Source organism: Zosterops lateralis (assembly GCF_965231275.1).
Source record: "Zosterops lateralis genome assembly, chromosome: 1".
In the NCBI taxonomy this organism is placed as follows: Eukaryota; Metazoa; Chordata; class Aves; order Passeriformes; family Zosteropidae; genus Zosterops; species Zosterops lateralis.
Window position 1 is genome coordinate 19919458 of NC_139762.1, and position 24850 is coordinate 19944307.

Consider the following 24850-nt stretch of genomic DNA (forward strand, 5'->3'; position numbering starts at 1 on the left):
TCTTCAGTTCTCTTGACATTTCTAGGCAAGACTGTATGATAGAAAGCATAAGAGACCTGCCTGTACTTTGAGTGCTATGTTTCTAGAAGACCATTCTGTCCTCTTTTCTTTGGGACAGAGATAGTAATGTGGAGTTCCTGTTTGTCTAGCATGGTTGATCCATTTCCCCCCTCTTTCTGTCACTGTCAGCTATTAAAATAATGGCAGGAAAGAAAATAGTTCATGCCTTGTTCTCCAGCTACTCTCTTCCACTTTCCTCGGTTATGAAACATTTTTGAGACTCTGCTTTTCTTCAACCTCTCCCTCTTTTTTTCCCTGAGATACAACTGAGTACTGTGCTGCATTTTCCCCATCAATATTTCCCTGCATGCTCTCAATTCAGATGGTTCTGCCTCTCAGGGAAAGGTTAGTTTTCTAATCCAAGTGAAACCTTTTTAAAAACAGACAAAGATCAAATTGAACTGATCAACTCAAATGAAAGAAAATGGAAAGCACAAATCTGCTTTAACTCAAAGCCTGTACCTAAGGCTAATATGGATTGGGCCACATTTGGCAAGAGTGTGTATCTCTGAGTTGCTTCTATTAACTGGGTACATGTTCTCAGACTTGCTGGAAAAATAAATAGCAAAGTAATTGGTGGAACCTAAAGTTACAACATTGACCAAAGATAGGAGATAATGTTGCATTTGCTGTTCTGGCTGCATATGCAGGTTTGACATTTGAAATTTGATGGGTTTTTTAAAAATTTCTGCTGCACAGTTTAGTTTTGTTTTAGCAGAAGTCACGAAATACAAAGTTACAAAAACTTCCTCTGAATCTTAAGAGGCCTGTGATTCACGTTCAAAGTGGACTATAACTGAAGAAGTCTTTCAGTTGAAAGGCTAATTGTTTTAACTGGTCACCCTTTTAGTCTTTGAATTATTGCATATTTCTAATACTTTGCCTTTTGCTTGCACCTTGAGTCTGTTACAGAGAACAAATAAAATGTTTTACAAATATCTGATGTTTTGGGCCGTTAGACTTTGGTATAATGAGGATTTTTCTTAGGCCATAATCTACAAGTGAGACTGCAGTAAGAAGTCTTAACAGGCCTTTCCCACCTTAAGCCAAGTCCTGTTTAGTAGGATAGAAAGCTAGGGATGGGAAGCTATGCTACGTTCCCATTGAAGTGTTTCTCAGAGCTATTTGGAGCTGTGTTGTGGTCACATACAGCAGACTGTCCACTTTCATGTGCTGACCCAATTGTTCGCTGTCTTTCTGTTCCAGTGACAGCCCCTGCTGCTTGTGTGCATCAAGAACAGCTGCTGCTTAGCCTGGGTAACCTTTGCTTCTTTCAAAGGCAATTGTGGCTTGAGTGCTTTTGGACTGATGGGGGGTCTCAGTGGAATATTTGGTAGTAGATATGTGCGCATGTGTTTAACACAACACAGTAGAAAGGAATGTGCTATGAACAAGGATGAGGTGGGTTATTCAATATAAGGGTGACAGTGACATATGAGAATATTTAGTTACTATAGCCTGGGAAAACAGAAAAAATGGCTATTACCTTATAAAGGATGTTGTAAATTTTTCCTGTATGCCTTGTTTTATGCTCAGTCCAGGTTTTTACTGGCCCATTTCTGTGAACTGAAAAGGTTTCTGCTGAGGGCTACTTAACTGGGACATGATGCAGGAGTACTCTGTGGCATATTTACTAAGCTTGTTTTCATTGTACCAAATCTATTTTGTTTAACTTCATTTTATCCATGAGGTTTGAAGCACATTCTTATACATGTGATTCATGTATAACTACCTGGATAAATTATCACTGCTTACCTCATGTTAAGACAGCTGAGGTCTTGTTGTCTCCTTACTTCTGCACCCAGTTCCTCGTACTCAGCCTGGTTGTTGCATGTCTGTCTTTGACTTTAATGAAATTCAGGGAAAACCCAGCCAAGGGCTGCTGCTATGGCACAGTCTATTTCCTATTCTGATACCTATTTCCTTTTCTAGTGTGCTGAGATACAGTGCAAGCAGGTGCACTATCTTCATATAGTTCAAGAGGGAAACGAGGCTTAGATTTTACCAGGTATCTGAAGTTTTGCTGGACATGGACCCCACTGTCCTCAGTGTAAGAGCCCACTAGTTCAAAGAGGTCTCTATAGAGCCTTAGAAATGTGAATGGCTGCTGTCTTAGGATCATATGATGATTCAGGCTGAAGGAACCTCAGGAGGTCTGCTCACAAGAGAGTTAGCTGTGATCCTTCAGATCTTGAAAACATCCAGCAGTGGAGCCTGTATAACATCTTTAGGTAATCTTTTCCACTAGTTTGCTGTTCTTATGGTGGAAGAGTTTCTTCTTATATCAAGCCTGAACGCCCCTTTTTTTTAATTTATGTTCATTGCCTGTTGTGTTCCCATAAGGCACCACTATGAAAAGCCTGGCTCCCTATATTTGATACTTCTTGCAGAATTTATCTTTCTTTCTTTCTTTTCCAACTCCTTGTAATTGTTGGAATGCTGCTGTTGAGTTGCTTCAAAGCCTTGTCCACAGGCTGAACAAGCTGTGATTCTTTAGCCTGTTCATGGGGCAAGTCTCAGCCAGCTGACCATCTTGATAGCCTTCACTGATCTCACTCTGGTTTGTTGATCTTCCTGGTATTGCAAGCCCAATGCTGTTGCAGGATTGTAGATATGATCTAATGAGTGCTAGAGAGAGGGAGGTAGCTGCTTCCCTTGATCTGCTCACTCTGTTCCTGTTTGTGCAGCCCAGGCATCCTCCTGTGTAAAGGGAAGCTATGTTGCCCATGCAGGGCATGAGCAGAGAGAGGCTTAAGGCTATCTAACATAACAAGAGTGTTTTAAACTGCAGCTTGCATTGTCATGAAAGTAGCAGGAGACAGATGGTTGAGCCTTCTCTAGCAGCAATCAGTATGTCACCATGGAGTGTCTCTCTCAGGCTCCAGCCGTTGTCAGGCTGGTGGTGGAGTCACCTCTGATGGGACATATGCAAGGCCGTCATTGTATACGGCACCACATAGAGAGAACTGTACACTGAAGGCCCTTTGTGCAAGAATTATTGTTGGAAACAGAACCCTCTTCTGGCATGTGAGAGTCCTTGTTCATTTGTTGCTTCCTTCCCAACACTTTCAGCCAAGAACCAGTTGGCAGAATTTTAGGGGTAGAGATTTGAGATGAGGTCAGTAACAAAAGGGACAAGAAGTGAAATATGCTGAGACAGTGAGTTTTGCTTCCCTGGCCAGCTGCAGTGCTGGCCATTGGGAAGACTTTGCCTTCATCCCACTACTGTTTTACTTTGATTATGAATGTTTGCAGCTGTCCTTTCCTTATTTACCTTACTTAGAAATTGTTGGCTTTGGGGAGAAAAAAGCTACCTGATCTGTGTATGAGAGTTCTCAGTAGCAGGCAATTTACCATTAAGGTAAATAAGAGTAATGACAAGAAACTAATGACCATAACAGAATTGGAGTGTTTAAATATTAAATATATGCATCTTTTTCTTTCTCATTTAATCCATTACTAGAAAAATTGGGTCAAATAGGGCAAGTCAAGGGAAGTGATCTTTTACCTCTGCTCAGGCCTGGTGGGGATGTGGAGTGGAGTATTGAGACATACTGGAGTGAAGCAAAGGGCCACACAGATGAACTTGAGGCTGACTTTCCAGTGTGAGAGTGTTTGAACACTTGACACAGATTGCCCAGAGTGTGTCTGTCCTTGGAGATACTCATAAGGGGGCTGGGCATGGTCACAAGCAACCTGTTTTAGTTGCCTGTGCTTTGGCAGTTTTCAGAGGTCACTTCCAGCCTCAACTCTTCTCTGGTTCTGTGATTTAGAAACAAAGATGCAAGAAGGTTTGGAAAAGCCAGACAGAAAAACGCACCTTGTTAAAATGTTGGAGCAGAAGTTGTTGAAGTTTCTTCCTGGAGGGCACGGGGGTGGGAGTCCAGTGGTGTAGGAACTCCAACTCAGACTCCTTTGTTTTATCTGTGTAGATAAGCAAAACAAAAAAAATCCGTGTAGATTTGTAGTAGCAAATTAGAGATAAGTATGAAACTCATGGTTAAGTTGCTGAAATACTGACAGGCACAATAACTTTAGCCTGTGCTTGTCATCTCTCCCAGCCGGTTCCTAGGTATGGCTCTGTTCACACACAAGCCAACTTCTGCTCCACTCAGGCAGTTTGGATATGGTAACCCTATTTTGGACAGTAGGAGGGTTGAGCAGTAGCACGTAGGTTGCTCTATGACAGTCAGCCTCACTACCAGAGAGTGTTGCTAGCTGTTTTTAATTTGTTAGAACCAATGTAGAAGTCTGACTGCCTGGAACCATCACTGGCAACCTGAAGAAATGTGTTTTGCCGCAGCTTTAGCTCCTGTGCTTTTAGACTTGTGGATCAACTGGATTTTCAAGGCAGGACGTTATCAATCTTTTATAACTGATAGGGAGCCATGAGACTAGACACTGTGTCTGAGCCAGAAACTCCCAGAGATTGAGCTCCAAGAATCAGCCTAATTTATTAAAAATTCAAGAACCTTAAAAGAAACAAGAAGACATTAACAGGCATATTAAAAGTCTGGGGGGAATAAAAAAAGGAGCTTAAAAGACATAAGTGTTTGCATGGAGAAGGTATATATTTTAAATTCTGAACAGCAAAAATAGCTATGCTCTGTTGTTCCATTTTATTTCTTATTAAAGCAGAAATTAAACAGCTCTGCTGACAGTAATCCCTATACCTATTCTTTGTAATATATCCAACTTCTCATCAAAATGGCACATTTAGTTTTTCACTAGTGAGCAATGCACAACTTTTGTATTTTTAAGAACTTTGACAAAACTAGTACGCCCTCAAACCTTCTTCCTGCCCCCCCAGGATGTATTTTTACTCCAAAGAATTTCTGTCTTGTTAAAATAGTTTGTTTTTTTCAGGTACTTATTTTGGACTGCACCATAGCCTTTCACCATTTGGATTTCAGTGCATCTGGGGATGTTCATTGAGTCTTTAGTGTGGGCAACTGTCACTTGAATAACATGCTTAGCAAATTTGGGCTATGGTGTGCAGAGGTCTTTCTTTCTTTGCTTTTGTTGACCACTGCAGTGCTCCAGAGATGCCTTAGATTTCTCAGGTGAGGTCTTCCTCCTCCTGAGTAGAGTAGGAGTGACAATGCTCAACACCTTGGATATGTGGGTTTTGATAAAAGGGCAGACAGAGCTCTGTCAGTCAGAGGCTCATATGTGCTGGTGCAGGAGGACAGACAGATGAAGGGGCCTGGCAAAACTGAGCTCTTTTGCAGACTTGAGCAATATGTTTTAAGATTTAAATCTGTACTGAGTTTTTGCAGTTTTAAGCAGAGGCTTAAGAGTTGCTGTGTTTGGAAATGCTCTAGTTTGAATATAGAAAGAGGGTTTTTTTTGTGCACTTGTTCTTGTGTTGAAAGCTATTTATGGTAGGAACTCTGTGCTCCTGTCTGGTAGTATACTTCCACCACAGTATAAATATCCATATGAAGCTCCCAGGAGTAATCTCAGTAATCTCAGGCAAGGAAATATAATTACATATCCAAGAGACATTTGCAGCACAGTTCAGTTTTGACAAAAGGCTTGTGGTTTGTTCAACTTCAAAATACTATGTTTTTTTCTGAACTATTCAGAAAATACAGTTTTTGTAAGCTAAAATATCTTTTTAGGGTAAATTTCAACAGGCCTGTAAAGGAAGTGATATGCTTTACCAGTGATTTCTTGTGGCTTGGCTGGCACTCAGGGAATGTTAGTCACTGAACTGCCTCAGAGGCTCCAGGCTTCTTCCTCACTGACTTGCAAGAAATTGGTGGAAATACACTTTTCATTTCTATGAACAGACAGGGTTGACTGGATCATTGCATGCATAGATTATTAGTAAATCTGTAGAAAACAAAAATAATCAAACTCCCAATGGAAAGCCTTGTGATTCTGTGGAAATTGAATTAAAGTTACTTAATAATAATGAAATTATTAATGGATGTCTTCTTCATTCATTTTTATAAAATAATTATTTTATTTTTGCATTTGTGAAAGACTTTATTAGTAATAATCTGTGTATAATTGTAACAAAATTTGGTGACAAAGTCACTAGCACTGTAGTGAAATATAATTTTTTTGTTAAAAAGTTTTTTTTGTTCAAAATGTAATTTACTGGCTGAAATATATTCCACCAGTTTAAAGGAGTATCTGTGGTCTTGAAACCTTGATTTATTGACTTGTTAAGATGATAGTTTAATGGTTTTACTGTCTGTTATGCTAGTGAAGATGTGGTACTGATCATGCCCTGGTGGGATAAATAATAATTTCTGAACCATAAGACCAGTTTTAGATATTCGTGTGAAAGCTTCAGTTGTGAACATATTTTCTGCAATTGTGAACTTCAACATAGCAGCTACCAATAGTTTGCTTTGCATTTCCTGTCATCTCTCTTTACCAGTTACTCAAAGGCACATTTTCAGTTTTATTCTGAGTGGATTTGGTTGCCCTGTGAGGGCTCTGGCCATGGAGGATCTGGCTGGTGGGTTTGCAGAAATATAGTAATAGGTGTAAAAGGGGCTCAGACAGTGACATCTGACAGATCTATGGCCTGCAGTATTTAGGAATAAGAAGGAAAGGTAGGAGATATTTCACTTTTTTTTCATGGGTACGAATACCTTCCCAGGTCTTCTGTGTTCCTGTGGCGTAAATGCTATTTAATGACTAAGCTGTGTGATCTGAAGCATGAGCTTGTCCTTTCATCTTACACATATCACTTGTCTTTTCACTATTAGTTCAGTGACTTCCTTTCTTCTCCATCTATCCCATAATTCACCTTTTTGCATTTGATCTGGCAGTGTGATAATGTGTCTGCTCTGACATGCTGAGTTTTTACATACCTCATGGAAATAGCTTTTCCTCTGCATTTTGCTGTAGTTAAAGTACTTGGTTCATGTTTTGGGCAGGCCAGTTCTGTAAATTGGCTTAGGATTTGCTTGCATTCTTCTTATATATGATTTTGTTTGTGCCTGTTTTACATCCTAAAGGATTAATTTGTTAGGATATCAGCAGCCATTCATCAGCTGCTCTCTTCTGTCTGAGTGGGGAGATGGAAAACATTACATTACCTTTTGGCCTGAAGTTGTTGAGAGGCAGATCTTCAGCCTAACAGAATGAAAAGCTTGGGAGATGTTATCAAGTTCTGCTTGTTAGCAGAGAAGCTGTGGATACCCTGTCCCTGCAAGTGTTCAAGGCCAGGTTGTGGCCTTGAGCAACCTGATCTAATGAGTGGCATCCCTGACTGTGTTAGTGGGGTTGGACTTGATGATCTTTATGGTGTCTTTTAGCCCAAGCCTTTCCTGATTTTATGGTTCTATGGTTTGAATAACTTTCCCTGTGGAAAAATGTGAAAACCCTTTGGATGAGATGCAGAGCAGTTCCTTCCGTCTCTGGAACAATATTTGGGTGGAATTTAGGGTCTGTGTCCAAGAAAGTGATGAGAAAGCCCGTGTTCTGTGAATTACATAAAGCTCATTCATTTGTCTAAGTCTTTAATTGAAAATAGTGAGAGCCGTGACAGAAACCCCTGTACTGTACCAGGAAGATACATGGTAGTATTGTTTGAACCAGGGAGAAAAGACAGAAAGCAAAGAAGAGAGAGGACAGTCTTTGTAACAATACTGATGGAGCATTTAATTAGTAATGGCAACTGCTCCTGATTCTAGTCAAAATAATTAACAGTCCATGAGGAGCTGAGAGCATAATACATGCAGACGTTCTGTAGGTGTTTGCAGAGTATTAGTGAAAATGTGACGTGGTTGTTGCTTTTTCATGATAAATACATAAAAAGGAATCTGTGATTTGATTGAATTACACAGACTGTAGAATTTGGAGCTTCTGTGAAATATGGCATCCTATGCCACATCATGAGGGGCCTGTGATGTGTTGTATAGAACACTGTTAAATTAAATTGGTAATCCGCTGACTTTTGCCGAGGATTTACGTTAGATATTACAGTGTTTGCTTTTGCACCCTTGTACCCTTTCATCAGAACAAGCCAAAGAAGCTCTACTGAGAGTATTTTTCATTTGTGAGCAAAACCTGAATATATTATTTAATAACTTTGTATAGGCATATGTGCTGTAATATGAAATTATTTCACTCTATACTAGCATAAAATATATTTTATAAACTAAATATTTTTTTCTATTAAGGCTAATTCTATAGAAATAGATACATTAAAGGAGAGACATTTCATAAAGCTGCAGAGTTAACATAGCTGCTTAGAATTTACAGTATGTGAATAAGCAACTAGTAAAATTTTCACTTAACAAAAAAGCAGTCTTTTTTGTCCTCTAGCACACATGTAAACATAACTCTGTTTAATGTACTTTTTTAAACTCTAACTTTGAGTTGCCGATGATGGCACTATTTTAGAGGACAACTGCTTAATACACTCTACAGTTAAAAAGGCATTTTAAAGTGAATTTGCCATGTTTTGAATGATAACTTTGGAATTCAGAAGCACCAATGAATTGTCTAGTGAAGCTTGGCTCTGTAGGTTTGCTACAGAAATGAAGAAATGCATAAAGATTAAAAGCTAGAAAACTTACACAGGAGAGTTAAGAAGTAGAAAACATGGAAGCTAGGAACTAGTCCATATTTAGTTTCCCAGGTTTTGGCTTATACCTTCAGTTTTAGGAGAGCACAGCAGCTGAACTCTGGTTTTATTACAGCTGTGATCCAGTGCTCTATGGCCTAACGTGTTTTGAATGAATAAATGCAAGAATAAGAACTTAAGTTTTTAGTAGCAAATATTCATTCTTGCAGTCAATATTCCCTTGGAAGAGGAAGACATAGTACAAGCAGTGAGCAATAGATAATCACTTGTTCTTGATTTCTGATGTTATTGTAATAGATTTTTGGCATTAAAAATTTTAGAATTAAACTTCTCCCTTGTGTTGTATTTCTTGTACTTGAAAAGCTGGCAGAGAAGAAAGTATTATTAAGATAGATGCAAGTTTTACTTCTCTTTTCAGATACAAGCTGGTCCTTGTATCTGAAAGCCGTAAATTTAGATGTGCATTTAGATGTCCTATTTAAATCCCCATACTGAGTGCTACCAATTGCCTAGGAGCAATGACACTTCTATAATTTAGTGTCGTGCTGCTTGAGATACTGATATATTGAACATAGAATGAATAACAAGAAAATTTAGGAATTTTGTAAGAAAATTTGCTATTCCTGTATGCATGAATTATACTGTATTCTGACATCCTTAAAAGAGGACAGCAAGATGTTGATGGGGTAAACTATGGTTCATACTGCATGTTTCTTTTCTCTGCTAGATCAGCTGCTGTAAATTGACAAATGAAGTAAGTGAGAAACTCAGCTTCAGTCTGTGTTTGCCCTGCTCAAATTCATGTTCTTTTTTCCTCCTGGATATTTTACAAGAAATAATAATTCTAGTACCTGGAAGAAAGTACTTTGGGAATATAGAATCATCAGCCTTTTGTTGTGCCACTGGTGATTCCAAAGTTTTCTTAAACTTCCATGGAGTTTTCTGTGTCTAGGTGATGTATAAGCCTGGGTGAGCTCTGGGTGGGCTTACTGGGTGATATCCTGGGAGCAAATCTAGCAGTGACAAACGTTAATATATATGTGCATCTTTGGCAGACTTTGCTGTTGCAGTCAGATTTTTGTTTGTTGTTTTGTTTTGCCACAGTTGCCTCCTCCTTTCAAGTTTCTCTGAACTTTCTGTGCATCTTTTGTGTATCCTTCTCCAGCAGTGGTTCTCACTTTTGATCTGCTGCCAATACCTACTAGTGTGCTGCCAATAGATTTCTGCACAGCTCCAGGCTACGCTGTAGTTCTTGGTCTGCTACTGACTAATTTTCTTTCCCCAAGCACTGGAATCCCATAGCTGAGGAATAGGTAAATTATTGAAAGGGTGAGTGCCTGGCTCCACTGAAAATTCTATCAGTTCTACTTTTGAAATCTTTGATGGTTGAATTTTACTCTTTTTGATCTTTTTGCTGAATCTGGATGCTACTTGACTGAGATCTGTATTATAACAATTCTTAGTATTATATGATCAGATATGAACTGTGTCCTCCTTCTGCTGTATTTTTTCAAATCTTTAAAATTAAAATGTTTAGACCTAAATTTCCCAAGAAACAAGACTTTCCTGTCTCCTTAATAATGTATCTTTCTATGTATAATAAATATCAAATTGCAAAAGAGAGAAGAATGTAAGAAATGAGGAAAAAGCTAATATCACCTGAGAGCTGGGGTATTTTTTATTACCGAGGCAGGTGTTTGGAGGAAGCAGGAAGACAGCACTCCTTGGTGGTTAGAGCATGGGCCCAGCTGCCTGTGTGACACTGCTGGTGTTGCCCTAGTGGCACTTGGCCCTCTGTCTTCACCAAGCTGGCTCAAAGCAGTTTTCAGAGGAGCTACTTGAAATCAAGATATCAATATGGGAACATTGCAAATTCAGACAACCCATGTATCTAAAAATGTATTTGGAATAGGTTTCTTGGTCATCTTGATATTAAAGTACAAAGTAACTTAATGATGTGACCTCTGTGCTTTTTCTTTAACCCGTAGCCAATACTGGCCACATGAGTAATGTTAATACTCTTGGATACATGCTGTGAAAAAGTTGGAAATTCACAAGATTTTACTGTTTTCAAAAATTAACTGGCCTTTTAAATTCTAAAATAAGCTAGGTCTTCTTCCAGATCTTCTATCTAGGCCTGTTTTCCATAGCTGTTCCTTCTGCAAGTGATTAAAAGATTACTGTGCAGTCCAGTTCTCTGTTCTTTGGGGTTCCTCAATGTATGACATACATTTGCAGAGCTAACTGCTCTGCTAATTTGGTACAGTAGAATTTATGAGTGAGATTTCAAATGGTGAGCATCATGAAATTTGGAATTAGAGTTTGCTACCCAATTTTTAAACTATTTTATTTAAAATGTAAACATTTTCTGCCTTGCTTTTTTCAGTAAATAGTTCATTTTTTTCAGATTCTAACAGAGAACAGTAATGCACTAACCTGTGTCTTGGGGCCAGATAGAGTCAGAACATTTAATGTGGTCTCTAACCTTAGATTTTGAAGGGAGCCCCAGAAATGGGTCTCTGTAGTTGTGTATCAAGTACCAGTCTGGTGGCACAGTGCACGATGTGCAACATGTGCCTGGTTTTATGGGATATTTGGACTTTCATTCACTCCAGGAGCAAGGGTGTTTTGGCTTACCTCAACAAGCAAGTGGAATATCCTTACTTTTTAAAATGGATCTTATTGCTTGCAAAATTTCCTGCAAATCAGTACAAGCTCACTGCTCTAGGGTTTTTTTTCCTCATAAAAAAGGAGCTTGCACGTAGCTAGCATTTGGGAGGAACTTCCTCTTATACTTCAAATAAGAAGTACAGATATAGAAATTAAATATTTGAAAGTTCCTTGCAAAACAGAAGGCAAAGATTGAAAAATGTTTTCCAAAGCAAATTAATTGCAACCAGAGCTCTTCATACAGAGGGGTAGATTCAGGTAGCCAAAGAGAACACCATCTTTGGATAATTTCTGGAGAATTGTGGCGTATTTCTTGTTCACTTCATTGCCCAAGTCCTGCCATACCGAAGCTGTCCTATCCTACTAGTTGCATTATTCCTACTACAAAAGCCTTTATAATTGCATGCAAATAAGTGATCTTGCACAGAAAGCTCGAAACAAAAGAGAAAACCCAGAGAAATCCCTCCTGGAGCTTCAGAGCTGCAAGTGCAACTGAGCACGAATTTCAAATCAAGTAGTCAGCTGTGGGCAAGATTTCCCTCCTGCTGGTTCTTTCTTTGCTGTTGTGCATCTTACATGTCTTTCTGTGAATGACACGGTTTCAAGGTGAGGAGACAAAAGCAGTCCTGTGCCTCTTCAAACTGCCAGTTTAAATACCCCCTAGTCAGGCACAACTTAATGCACAATTTGTCACCTTTATCCTGGAAAAATTATTTTTTTATGTGTCTTCTATATGAGACTTCATTGGAGAGCTGTGTTTCTCCTCTCTGTTTTTGTGCTGTTTGTTCACATGGGCTCAGACCAAATTTACCAAATTGGGCCCTTGCAGGTCTGAGATGGAGCTTCCCTACCTGTCCCTCATTTGTGAGCTCAGGTTACATCCAGACTGCTAGATCATTATTCACTGTTTAATTTCACTTTACAATTTTTGTCTACACTGTACAGAAGTGCTACTTTTAAAAGCATAACTGATTTTGACATTTTTCTATAATTCTTGTAAGATTGGTTTAATTTTACTATGTTGTCTTACAGCTTTATTTTGTTTGAATCTGCATTACTGCAAGTGAAAATAAGAGGGTTCCCCCCCTTTTAAACCTCCTTCTCTTTTAGAGTTTGCTTAAATTAGAAGAACAGTCATTTCAGAAAAAACTTAGGGGAGGAGTGATAGCCTAATGTGACAGCCAGTGATGGCAATTGCTATTATGAAAAAATGTGATAGAGCTGTCCCTCTGATTGGGAAAATAATTTTTATTTGTATATTTTGTACCTGTCCTCTGGTTAAAAAATATCACAAATTTAATGTTGCAGGGGGATATGGATTAGGTATTTTAGGGGCAGACATAACTCCATAGAAATCTAGTAACTCTGACAAGGGTTATAATTCTGTAACTGAACAGTAACAGTTAATTACAGTTACAGTAATTATAACAGTAACAGTTCTAAAACACACACTCAGATATCTTAATAATTGGTAAATGTTGGCTAAGTCAGAGTGAAGTATGAGGAAGGTAATTCCAGTAGGTGCTTGAATTTATTCCAATCTTTGAATCTGATCTTTTACAGAAGAGACAAAGCTGAATCTTCATCCCATTCTCTCTCAGAACATTTTTTTCTTTCCTTTTGTTGGATTGAGAGCATGGAAAAGCTGATGAAAACTTTACAGCTAGAAAAGTATTTAGGAAAATTTCTGTGTTTAATCATTGGAAATGCTAGGTAACTTTCAGGTGCTTTCCTGAGTTCTTGGAGGCTTTTACTGATCCTGTTTTCAAATATCAAAAATGAAGGAGTTTCCTCATAAGCAGCAAGAGATTGACTTGTGGTTTGATTTTTTAATCAAGCTGTGCAGCTGAGGCAGACAATACAGTAACCCACAGCAGAGACACTATACTGTGTATCCTGAACTTGTATAGATCTTTATACAGGATTAATCCTAATAGCATTAGTGTGGTAATACATATTGCTAAGTAGACTTAGACAACTAACAAAGACTTAAAACAAACAAAAAAATCCTTTGGACATTGCTATTAAATAGCTGACATGACATCAACCTCCTTAACCAATTCCTGGCTCTTTCTCAGACATCATCTTGGACAAAAGGGAAACTGAGCAATGGATTACCAGGGACCACTGTCAGCCTTTTGAATTAAAGGCTATTGCCATCCAGTTACTTACCCTTATTCAGAAAATTTTGATGAAATGTGGTATAGCCCTAAACTGATAGTTAAAAAAGCAGATTATTGAATTTTAACACTTGTGTTTCAGCCTTCTATTTCAGACAAAATATCCAATAGCACAATGTATCTTTGATAGTTTTCACATAATTGAATATCTTAAATACTGGTAATTATCCTGAAGACATGGTATCAGTAAGCTTAAAACAAATGTGGAAAGCTGAACATGGGATTTAAATTTAACACTAGTCTTTTTAGTATTTCCATAAATTAGAAGGGATGTGTCTAAACCCATGTCTTTCTGGTTTGAAATACCATGAGTGGTTTCATAAATCAGCGGCAGTTAAAATGACATCCCATAGCAGAATGCGCTGCTAATTTAATTTTGCTAAATGAATCTTATTTTAACCACTGTAATACATTTTGATAAACGGTTTAGATGATCAGTTTAAAGAGCAATTTAAATTTCAGCAGTTTTGTTCACTTGTCATGTGTATTGTTTTCTTCCATGGTGAAGTGTAAATGCTTTTAATTGATAAAATCATTTTTACATAGTATTTTCAAGCGTATTAAAGCACTGCTTCTTCAAGACTGAGCATACCTTTTTACTTGAAGTATGGAGTTAGTGCTTCTAAAATAAATAATGATCTTAGATACATTGGTTCTCAAGTGCTTTGCTTGGAATGTTGAAATCTCTGAGCTTCAAAATACTAATTGTGGAAGAAAGCATTTCTTTTACAAATGATCAGAAGTAATAGCTGGTGAATAATAGGGACAAAGTATATGTTTTTTTATGCTTCAGAATAGAGAGGTTTAATTTGAGAACCTGGGTTTGCAGTTGTCTGTTGCTGCTGCTAACAGGGTCCCTGGGGGCTGTGGCTGACACACCTCAGTGTTGTTCACACAATTCTCAAGGGGACCAGGCCAAAAACCCCATCTGAGCGGGCTGCACTGTGCATTCTCCATGTTAAAAAGGATGAAACACGTGTGGTTACTGTGATTATACTACCAGGACCATGTGGTTATACTATTTTGCCATGGTGTAAAGCAAGGCAATGAAAGTTCATGCTTTCAGCATTTAACATGTGCATAATGTAATATTTTACTGCATGTGTGGCAGATTATATTTTTTAGGGACAGGGATTTTGTCATCTACAGGAGCTATCCATGGCTGCTATATGAAAGGCTGCTATGTTTTAAGGTGTGAATTGTGCACCATTGCTACAGTCTTGCTTGGGCATCAGCAAGCCCTGGCTGTGAGATGGCTTGTTGCCTTCCCCATCTGCTCATTGCTGCTTTCCAAAAAGGGCTTATGACCCTCCTTGTGGCCAGTCTGGCATTTGTTTTTTGCCTCTATACAGAAGAATGAAACATGAGATAGAAAAAAATGAAAAGAAAAAAAAGAGAAGTCCTTCTGGAAGTATCTTCCTTGTCCCAAGATATTACACAATGCTGACACCATCTGCCTCATGCAAACCCTGGTTCTACCTCCCTGTGTGTTGCTGGAGCTGTGGCTAAGCCGTTCTGCTGGCTGGCATTGGCTGGCTCTGAGGGGGTGGTGGTGGGGGAGCCCCTGGTTTGAAAAGGAGGGAAGGAAAAAGGAGGGAAGAAGCAGCAGAAGTATGCAGGACTCAATGCTCTCTGTGGCCAAAGCTCCATCTTGGGTGGGACTTTGGGAGGACTTGGCTGTAACTCTAAAAGAATAGTCTGAAGGGTGTCATGCCTAGAAATTTTGTTTTCTAATTTTCAATGACATGAGCTCTCTGAGACAAGTGGCTGACAAAATGGGTGGGAGTGTGTCTCACCATAGACTTAGAGTAGCATCATTTGTCCATCTGCTAGTACCCAATCTGGGATAGTTCTTACATTTCTGTGAGGTAAAGCTTTATTTCATCAAAGTGTTTAGTTTTTTACTCTTTCTATGCAGTTATTAGCCCTTGAGAGCTTGAAGTCCCTACATTGTCCTGTATTTCTCCTGTTTTCTGTGTGTAATGACACCATAAGTGAGGGGATGTTCCACAGCCTCTTGGTGCAGGAGGAGTCTGGCAAGGCAAAATGTCATCTTATGGGGGGAATCAGGCCTGGGACAGTCAATTGTATGAAGTACAGGCAGCATTTCTCATCAGTTACTGATTTTTCATTTCTGAGGGGGAAACATTCAGCTTTTGGATAAAACCAGAAATTCTTCTTAATTTGTTATGCTTGTTTTATTTTTTCAGATTTTTTTTTCTGAAACTATGTACTTCATGGAAATAGTACTTGTATACAGAAAACTTTATAACAAAATGCAATTTTGAAAGAAAATATGTATCATGTTTACACAGAATGGAATTTTTCTGATGAAACTATAGCAACAACATGCAACTAGCTGCTGAAAGAACATGTTAGAGATGGCCTGGAGTTTGAACATAGAAATGTTTAATCCTGGATATCCTCTGTCTTCAGACACTTACTGCTTTCTCTTTCTGTGCAGCTTATGCTGCAAATGTTGTGTTGCTAACACTGCCTGTTGTCTTGTACTCTGAAATGTTGGAGGCACAAATGAGGGAGCTTGCAGACATGGAAGCTGTGAATGGTAACTGAAGATGGGAGTGCCTCACATGGTAGTAAGGTGAACATTTTGGTTTCAGACTGAAGATGATGGAAAGTAATTATTAAGAATCAGTATCCTCTTAGTGTTTCTGGCTCATAATAATGTATCTATTTTGGGATGTGCTGTTTCATTTTGTTATTTACTTCTTTTTTTGTGGTCTTTCCTGTAATGGAACTTCTTGTTTGATGGCAAAATTGCAGGATAAATCCATGAAAATTAATAAATAGTGGTTCTGTAAATGAGTAGGGTTTGACTGCTACAGTTAACAGAATCATAAAATGATTAAGACTGGAAGAGGTCACCAAAGGCCATCTAGTCCAACCTCCCTGCTCAAGCAGGCTCCCCTAGAGCATGTTACCATAAAATGCCAAAGCAAATAGAAGGAATGTATTGTAAAGGTGTAAAATTTCAAATGGAAAGAGAGATGCCTGATCGATTGCAGTTCTGAGACACCACAGCCTTTCGTACTGGATATTACATTACTGTATTGACGTATTTACTGTTAAAGCATTTGACTTTCCTCTACCCAGAAAGTACCTGCCTTGATCCTTCTGGTTCCTACACTAAAGGAATAAAGATCCCATGGTATTCCGGCTGTGCTTTCTTCTGTAGTATTGGTTTCTGTAAAACAGTTTAGTTTTAAGGGCTTTTAGTTTAGTCTTTGTCCAGCACATGACTATACAAGACAATACAATAAAACATAGTTTTGATCACTCCGTTGAAAAGAAATTTTGGCTGATTGGTCTTTGAAGTCAGTGGGCAGGATGAATGGTTGGGATTTAGACTCATTACAGGAACTCCTTTGTGTTGTTTCTGTAAGGCATGTTTGACACAATATTTTTAAATACTTCTAATTCATAGCAAACTATAAAAGAATTCTGTACACTGTAGGAAAGAGTGCTGGGATGCATTTGACTTTCTAGAATGTGCAAATATTTATTCTGTGGCTTTGTGCTTCTTTTTCTAGACATTACCCAAAGCAGTCCTTCACTACAGTGGCTGATACACCAGAAAATCTTCGCCTGAAGCAACAAAGTGAATTGCAAAGTCAGGTAAATAGTGAAATTCTTTTGTCTTCTTAATATTAGATGGTCAGTCCACTTCTTTATAGTTTTCCAAAGTATTTCTGTGTACATACATAGTAGCATTGCAGTGTAATTATAAAAAATAATTTTAAGTTAGTATAATACTGCAAAACTCAAGGTTTTATTTCTGTTCTCACTTATACTAGTTACCATACCATTGTAAGTCTATTGACATCACTGGAATCCTTCGTTTTTGACAGTACATGAAGCATCTAAATAGTTTTTGATGTTCAAAGTGATATAGCTTAACTCAAAGGGTTCATTTACCCTTGACAAACTACCATTCTTAACTTGCATTAAACTTTAAATAGTGTGAGATTAACAAACAATGAATTTGTCATTAGCAGATATTTAGAAGTCTTTAATATTTATCAACAATGAAGTGACTGAATAATCATTTTATGGATCTCTTATGGCCTCTGTCAACTCATATGAGGCAGTCTCTAAGCTAGTTGTGATAAACACATTATCAATCAAAATTTATGTAGATTAATGATAAATAAATTTAAATTAAGATTAAAACAAAAAAGTGAAACCAAGAGAAGAAAATGGCAAAGAAGACTTATATGACCCAAATACCATGCTGGCTATCTACCATAATATAAAGTTCTGACTGATATTAATTCATGTTTATCTGAAAAGCCTTCCTCTGCCCCACTTTCCAGTATCACTTTATGTTTTAATTTATGTAGCGCTGGAAGTTGTCCTGTGTAAGACAATTGATAATATTTGATTGCATTTTATTTTATGAAAATGCTTGGTTTTTTAATTGATTTTGTTTTAGTTGGGATCTCTCATTATAAATTCATAGCTGTCATTTTCATAGAAAATTGTAGCAAAAACCAGATAGTAGACACCAAGACTTTTCTTTTTTGGGAAAGCCCTATAGATTGATGGGTAAAATTGAAGGAGTGCTAAATGGAAAGGTTAGCACACATTTAGCATGGTGTTCAGTCTTAAAAATTCTTTACCTTTTGCCATTATGGTTATTGATTATAAAACTTAGAGAAATCATTTCATGCTGAAATTCTGCCATCTAGAAAGAGGACAGTTCCTGGGCTCTGTTTCCTCCTGACTTGAGTGGATTTCAGATTGGAGTCTGGTTAATTTTCTTGTAATTCAGTGGTTCTGTATACCAGAGTTACCATTGTGTCACAAAGAGGAACTTAAAACCAGTACTTTTTACAGGTCTTTAAAAAAGAATATAAATTCTCAGCCCCTGTTTTTTAGGGGTTTGACAGAAAATGTTGAGATTCAGTAGAATAATAAAATCCTTTACAGAGGATATAGCAGAAGTGGCTTACCCTAACCTGATTGAAACATGTTTCTATGGTACTATGGAAGCATAAGGAAATTTTTTTTGTTTATATTATTCTCTATTTTTAAACTGATAAATTAGTATTATAGGATACTGAATAAGCAGTATCAGCAAGAAACTTGGAGTTTGCCTATGAATAAAATTGCTGCAACTCTTCACAGTGTCATAAAATATTAGATAAGTATCTACTCAAACCTTGGAAATGGACAGAAACCCTTAATTTTTACAATGTGCCTTTTCCCCAATATTATTAGTCAGCAAAAGACTTGCAGATCTAAATTATAAGGACAGAAAAGGGCCTGCCTGGAAGAAAGGCCATAATGTTTTTGATCATCATTTGCTTCCTGGTTGTTGATATACATCTAGACCATGTTAAGTAGCCTAACCTGTGAAGCATTTCAATGCTGAAATAAAAATACCATGTACTTTTCCTTATCCAGTCTTCCTAAAATAGGACTGTAAATTCTGAATACTTCTGTAATACTTTGAAGAGTATAAGGACAGAGGAATTGCCATCCTCAGTCAGTCCTATTGGCCATCTAGCCCCTTGTCCTGTCTTTTCAGGGAAAGATGAAAGACTCCCAACTGAAAGAAATACATGGGATATAATTTGACGTTGTTCAGGTCTCATTCTATTTCAGCCTTGTGCAGTAGAAAAAAGCTTCAGCATGGTTCAAGAAAAGCCTTTCACATGAAACCAAACTTAGCTGGATAGAATCACATTATTACTACGTTCCAGTATTCATCAGAGCTGCTTGAGCCTCTTGCCAATGCATTTGAAAATTTGGGATTGAGCAAATTCCATGTTAGGTAATGTAAAAATTATGTTGAGTACTGAATAAGGAGAAATGCTTTTCTAAAGTAATAGCTAATTCCTAGTTTCTGAGTAAGCATCTTTAATGCTTTTAGTGCTGAAGGGGCACAACCCTGTGTTAAACTGCAGGACTACAAGGGTTTATTTTCAAAAGTTGTAGCTTTAGGACTACTCTTTATTTTGCTCAGCAAAACCTGAAGAATTGGTAAAGGAAACACTATTAAATATTGTGTAAGCTAAAATAGTCAGGTTTTTGTAAATCTGTTATTTTGATTTTCATTTAAGCAGCAATTGACAGTGTTTTAAGTTGCACTGCTTGATCCTTTGTCAAGAATCCATTAAGATCGGCATCAGGTGCCAGGGTGTCATGTTGACATAACACAACAAGAACAAAACTAACAAAACAAAATACTGTTTTCTGGTGGAGTCAATAGAAAATGGATAGCTCTTTGGAACACTTGAAAAATTACAGCATTAAGAAGTTAAAAGACAGCATTTAAAAGCTTTCTGGAGAATTCTGTTCTTCTATTTTATATAATATCAGACCTTTCCCCTCTTTAGGATTTTGCTTCCATGGGCTTTCATTCAGCTCTGTAGTTGGAAGGAGATACAAATGCATTTTAGGAGAGGCTGTGTTTGTTTTCCATTCTGGAGAACTCCACAGTCCAGTATGCCTCCTGACAGGAGAAAAATGAGTTTGAAGGTCTTTCATCCTCTAAATAAAGAATAGAGACAGAGATCCAGTGTCTCAAACAAGGCTTTTCTTTATGCTTCTCTGATTAAAAATCCCTGTCTTTTTGGGCAATTAGTGCATTCTCTTAGTCCATAGCATGCAATGAATGCTTTCCACATTTGGTTGCCTGTCTTAGCTAAACTCAGCTATGAAGTTACTGATATGCTCATCTCAGCTTTGTTTACTTGGGAATTTCCTTTGTGTACCTTAGCTACTGATCTCTCTATAACAGTGTAAATTGCTCCATGGCCTTTAGGCCTCATCTGTGGCAATGCTGTGTACATCAAAAGCAGCCACTCCAGTCAAACTTGCAAAAAGAAACAGAGATGTTCTGCAGAAGGAAGAATATCAGAGTGTCAGATCAAAGAGAGGGCTAGATATTTAAGGTGTGTTCTACTCTATCACTTTCTGAGGAAATGTACTTTCTAGTAACTCATGGGGAACTTGATACAAAATCATGAGTCTTGTCCTACTTTCTTCTTGTCCTGGCCTGTGGTGACACACCCTGAGACTGCTGTCCTTGGAAACTCCAAGTGCTTCTTTTCATAAGGGAAAAAATTTTTTGTACTTCCCTTCTAGGAACTTGGATATTTGAAAGTGTATCTGTGTTTCTTCAGGAAGAAACATACTTGCAGTTTATCTTGATAAATGGAGTCCATAAAGTGTTGATTTTCAAGAAGTACCATACTGTCTTACGAGACATATGCAACTGAATCAGGCTGTTATCCTAACAATATTGTATTGTATTGTATTTTAACAGTCCTTAGTTTCTCAGGAATTGCTTGTATTTGAATCTTTATCTACCAACTGTCACCAGGATAATCACGGTATGATTGAGCATTTGGAAGAGAATCAGCCTCAGAAAAGGGAATAAAAAAAGTTTGCATGTAGGATGGCCATGCTTCTCTTTGTTCAGGCTGAAGAAGAGACTGACACTGTGTAGCAGTTCTGTGTAAAACTGCAAGAGATGACAGGTGTAAACTGAAATATGGAAGACTGCATTTATGCATAGGGAAGAACTTTTCCAGTGTGAAAAGTGCCTGACAGCAACTGACAGAAGGTGCCTGGAGAGATTGTGGAGTGACCATCCTAGGAGATTTTCAGAAGAGGACTGACTTGGTACAGTTCTGAGGAATCTGTGGTAGTTGACTGTGCTTTGAGTACACTAGATTACCTCCAGCAGTCCCCTGCATCTTCAACTCTTCATATTCAGTGATTTGTCTCTGTCCTGTCCTTCCTCAGATTCCTCTATACCATTTCTCTCATCTTCTTGCCTTTTTCTCTTTGCTTCTCTGTTTCAAAAATACATGTTAGCAAATTTCTAGGCAGATTATTTTTATTAGCTTGATTTGTTAAAGAGCCCTTTTCAGTTTATATGCACCTCTTTTATGAAATCTTTGGAATGAACTGCCACAGTGAATGCTGTAGGAGAATGAAATGCTATATAGATTACTAAAGCAGACATTGGATGGATTTCCTGGGGTTCCCTGAGTGAGCTCATTAGAGTCCTGGAGAAAACAGTTTTTGGAGTTAAAGACGGAGATAAAAATATGCTCTTTCATCTGAGAAAAGGAAGTGGTATGATATGGCAAGCAGAGAGACTGAAGTACTTCTATGGGTTATTTTTTGAGAAGACCCTCGAACATACTTTAAAGATGGGACTTTTCCAGATAGCCATCAGGAGCTGATTATTTGTATATTCCTCTCTCAGTTATCTAAGGATCTGAACCCAATCTATTGTATGTGTGTGAGAGCCAGGAGAGCCCAGTCTTCTCAGGCAACTTCTTGCTGTCATTTGTGAGTGACAACTCCTGGAGATGCTGATTAGGTTGATGCATTAAAATAAACCCAGACTGCCTGCAGAAAGCTCTGCCCTGGTCCCCTGTGAACCCCTCCACAGTAGTGCTGTGTAAATCATGCTCACCTACTAAATGTGGGTTTTTTTCAGCTCCAGGTTTCTTCCTTCTTTCCCTCTGAAGGAAATGAAGACCATTTAAATGGCTTGTTTTATCTGTGTGAATCAAAGGCATGAAAATCATTCTTGATGTGAATAATGCAAAGCTCCAGAGGAGTCCAGGAGGCAGAATAAATTTCAGTTTTCTGGGAAAATGGTTATCACCTCTTCTGATTTTTATCTTGCTAAGTGCATGAGGGGTTCTGACTCCATCCTGTCTTCTCTGGTCTGGCTCTTGTTACCGTGACACCTTATATCTACACTATTTCAGTTTCATTGTTTTTATTGATTGTTTGGTTTTTTGCCCTTGCATTTACTTAGGCTGTAAGATTCAGAATATGACAGTACTGCTTCCATTCCTCCCTTCTCCTGCCTGCTACTCTTTGCTGTCATAGAGGCTGAACCAGCGTGTGGAGATAAACACGTTGTATCCCTGTGGTTGGGAGACACCAGAACATGAGGCAAAGACACCAAGCAGGGTGTAGTGGTAATAGATAAACAGATTGTGCAGCAAAGAGGGAGTGTCTCTGTGGAATACATTTTTGTGTTATTGACACTCTTGTAGCGCCCTGAAACTCTTTGATTTCATATGTGAAAATACAAATCTTCTACTGGGACATAAGATATGGTTATAGGCTAATTTTAGAAACAGAAGAGTTGCTTGCCTTAGCTTTAAGTTGTTAAGACTGAAGTCTTAAATCTGATTACTGGTACTGACAGCATATCCTAATTAAAAAAAAATATTCTAATATAATTAGCCTGTATAATTGTAAAGAATTTTTTACTGACTTTCAATGGGAATGTACTGATCAGTTCAGGAAATATTACCAGTTCCTTCCCCTGTTTTCTTTCTGGGTCACATCACATCTTGATAATGAGTAAGTTAAGCTGTATAGAAAGAAGCAGTAAATTCTTTTTCTTTTCTCTGAACTTATATTAGTATGTGTATCTGCATTTATATCTAAGGACAAAATTACAGGTTTCAGTGTCTTAGCAAAACAACTGCTTTAGACAACTCTTTTTGTACTATTTCCTCATTTCTCTAAAAAAAGATCTGCAAAGATAACAATGAAAGGAGCACATTACAAAGCAAAGATGAATACTTACCCAACATTCAAAAGAAACTTTAGACAGACTTGCGCATGAGCATTGTGGAAAATGGTAACTTACCAGCTTTTCACTGATGATTTGATGATACAAAAGTAAAAGTGTGACAATTTTTTTTTTTTTTTGCATTAGTGCTTTCTCTATTGTTATTATACACAGTGATGTGGAAACCTTATGTAATTTGATAGGAGAAAGCCAGAACAGAACTGCAGAAAAAAGGAGCACAGTAGTATCTGCAGATACTATTGGAAAGTAGTAGTGCAAACTTTCTGCTGGCTAAAAGGTTAGGAAGGCTATATAGTACAGTCACGGGACAAAACCTTCCAGCATCTTCCAGCGCCAAGACTCAGAAGTAAGCTGCAAAATATATTAATATAGTTAGATTAATTCTTCTAATGTATGTTAATGAGAAAAAAAAAGCATAGTACATTTCCTTTCACATGTATGTTTCAGATGTACATAATGTTTAACTATAAAAAGGGATCATCTGTTGACAAGAAATAGAGGTAATTTTTGTGGCAGGGTGAGGGCATAGTGGTCATGATTTATTATTAATAGAGTACTATGGACAAACCTATTTTTATAGACTTTCTTATGACATCAAATCAATGGGCAAGTAGGGCACCTTTAACAGAAAATCTTAGGATCAATAAAATCAAAAATGATCAGAAGTAATAGAAAGGGAAGAAAGAGCCACAGAATTCATAGCTGTTATTTGTGAACTGAGTTGTGGAATTCTTAACTGCATCAGCACTAGTATTGAAATATCTATAACTTTTTAAAACAGCAATTAATAAAAATAATAACTTTAATAATAAATAATAAAATAATAATAAATAATAACTTAAAAATAATAATAAAAATAATAACTTAAAAACGGAGATATCAGAATTTCTATGATTTAAATGTTTTAAAAAAATATTATAATTCTTAAAGTGTCTTTTTTGTTCTAGATGAGGATGGAATGGAGAATGTATATGTTATTTTTCATGTCAAGTTTCTCTCCAGATTCTTTTGAGATCCTTTCTGGCTTTTATTTTTTGAACTAGATTCTTAAATGGTTGCTCTGCTGCTTGCAGCTGTGTTGAAGGTAATTGGATGCTGTGATTCTTTTTAGTTATGTTTTTGTTGGATTACTGTAAAGCATTTCAACCCACATGAAAGAAAAATGCATTTAGTTTTAGAGAATTTAAAATGAAGACTGAGGACAGAACAATTGTCCTAACAAATGAGGCATCCAGGGATTGCAATCAGGTGCTGAGGACATACCTGTGCTGTAGAGTGCAAGAGGGTCAGGAAGAAATTCCTGATCTCAAAGACAAATGAAGTGTACTGGCTTATGTCCACACTATGTATGGCTTCTCCCCCTATAATGGATATATATTTCTTTTCCATTTCATAGTATTTAAGGTGGTGTCTAAGAAACCCATCAGAGTGGCATTTGAGAAGCGTGAAATGTGATGGTAATTGGGAGTTTGTGGGGTCAGTGTCCTCTGGGTTGTGTACAGTGATTGGTCAGGTCAAGAGGAGCAAAACTCCTGCAGGCATGTCCCTGCTGCCTTTCAGGAGTGCTCCCTCCTCTGAAGTACACACTGAGCTGTCCCAGATCTTGCCTTGGGAATGGCTGGGGAGCGCAACCAGCAGTGTGGAGTATTGAGGCTGTCAGTATTGAGTTTGTCCCCTTGCCCTCTCCTGATTAGCAGAGTATTTGTACTAAGAAGGTCTGCCAAAGCCAGAAAATGAGATCACATCACTCTTTCTTTCCTTCCTGGACTTCAGATCTGCACCTTT

The 24850-nt window shown here is 37.8% G+C and overlaps 1 protein-coding gene across 2 annotated transcripts in view; it reads left to right on the top strand.

Annotated features, from left to right (window-relative positions):
- Nucleotides 1-24850, top strand: part of NEBL (nebulette) — a 251730-nt gene that overhangs the window by 56600 nt on the left and 170280 nt on the right. For both annotated transcript variants that reach the window (XM_083861078.1, XM_083861079.1), the window contains exon 3: nt 17016-17100. In XM_083861078.1, the coding sequence (XP_083717204.1) occupies nt 17016-17100 (85 nt within the window). The remainder of the gene's footprint in view (nt 1-17015; nt 17101-24850) is intronic.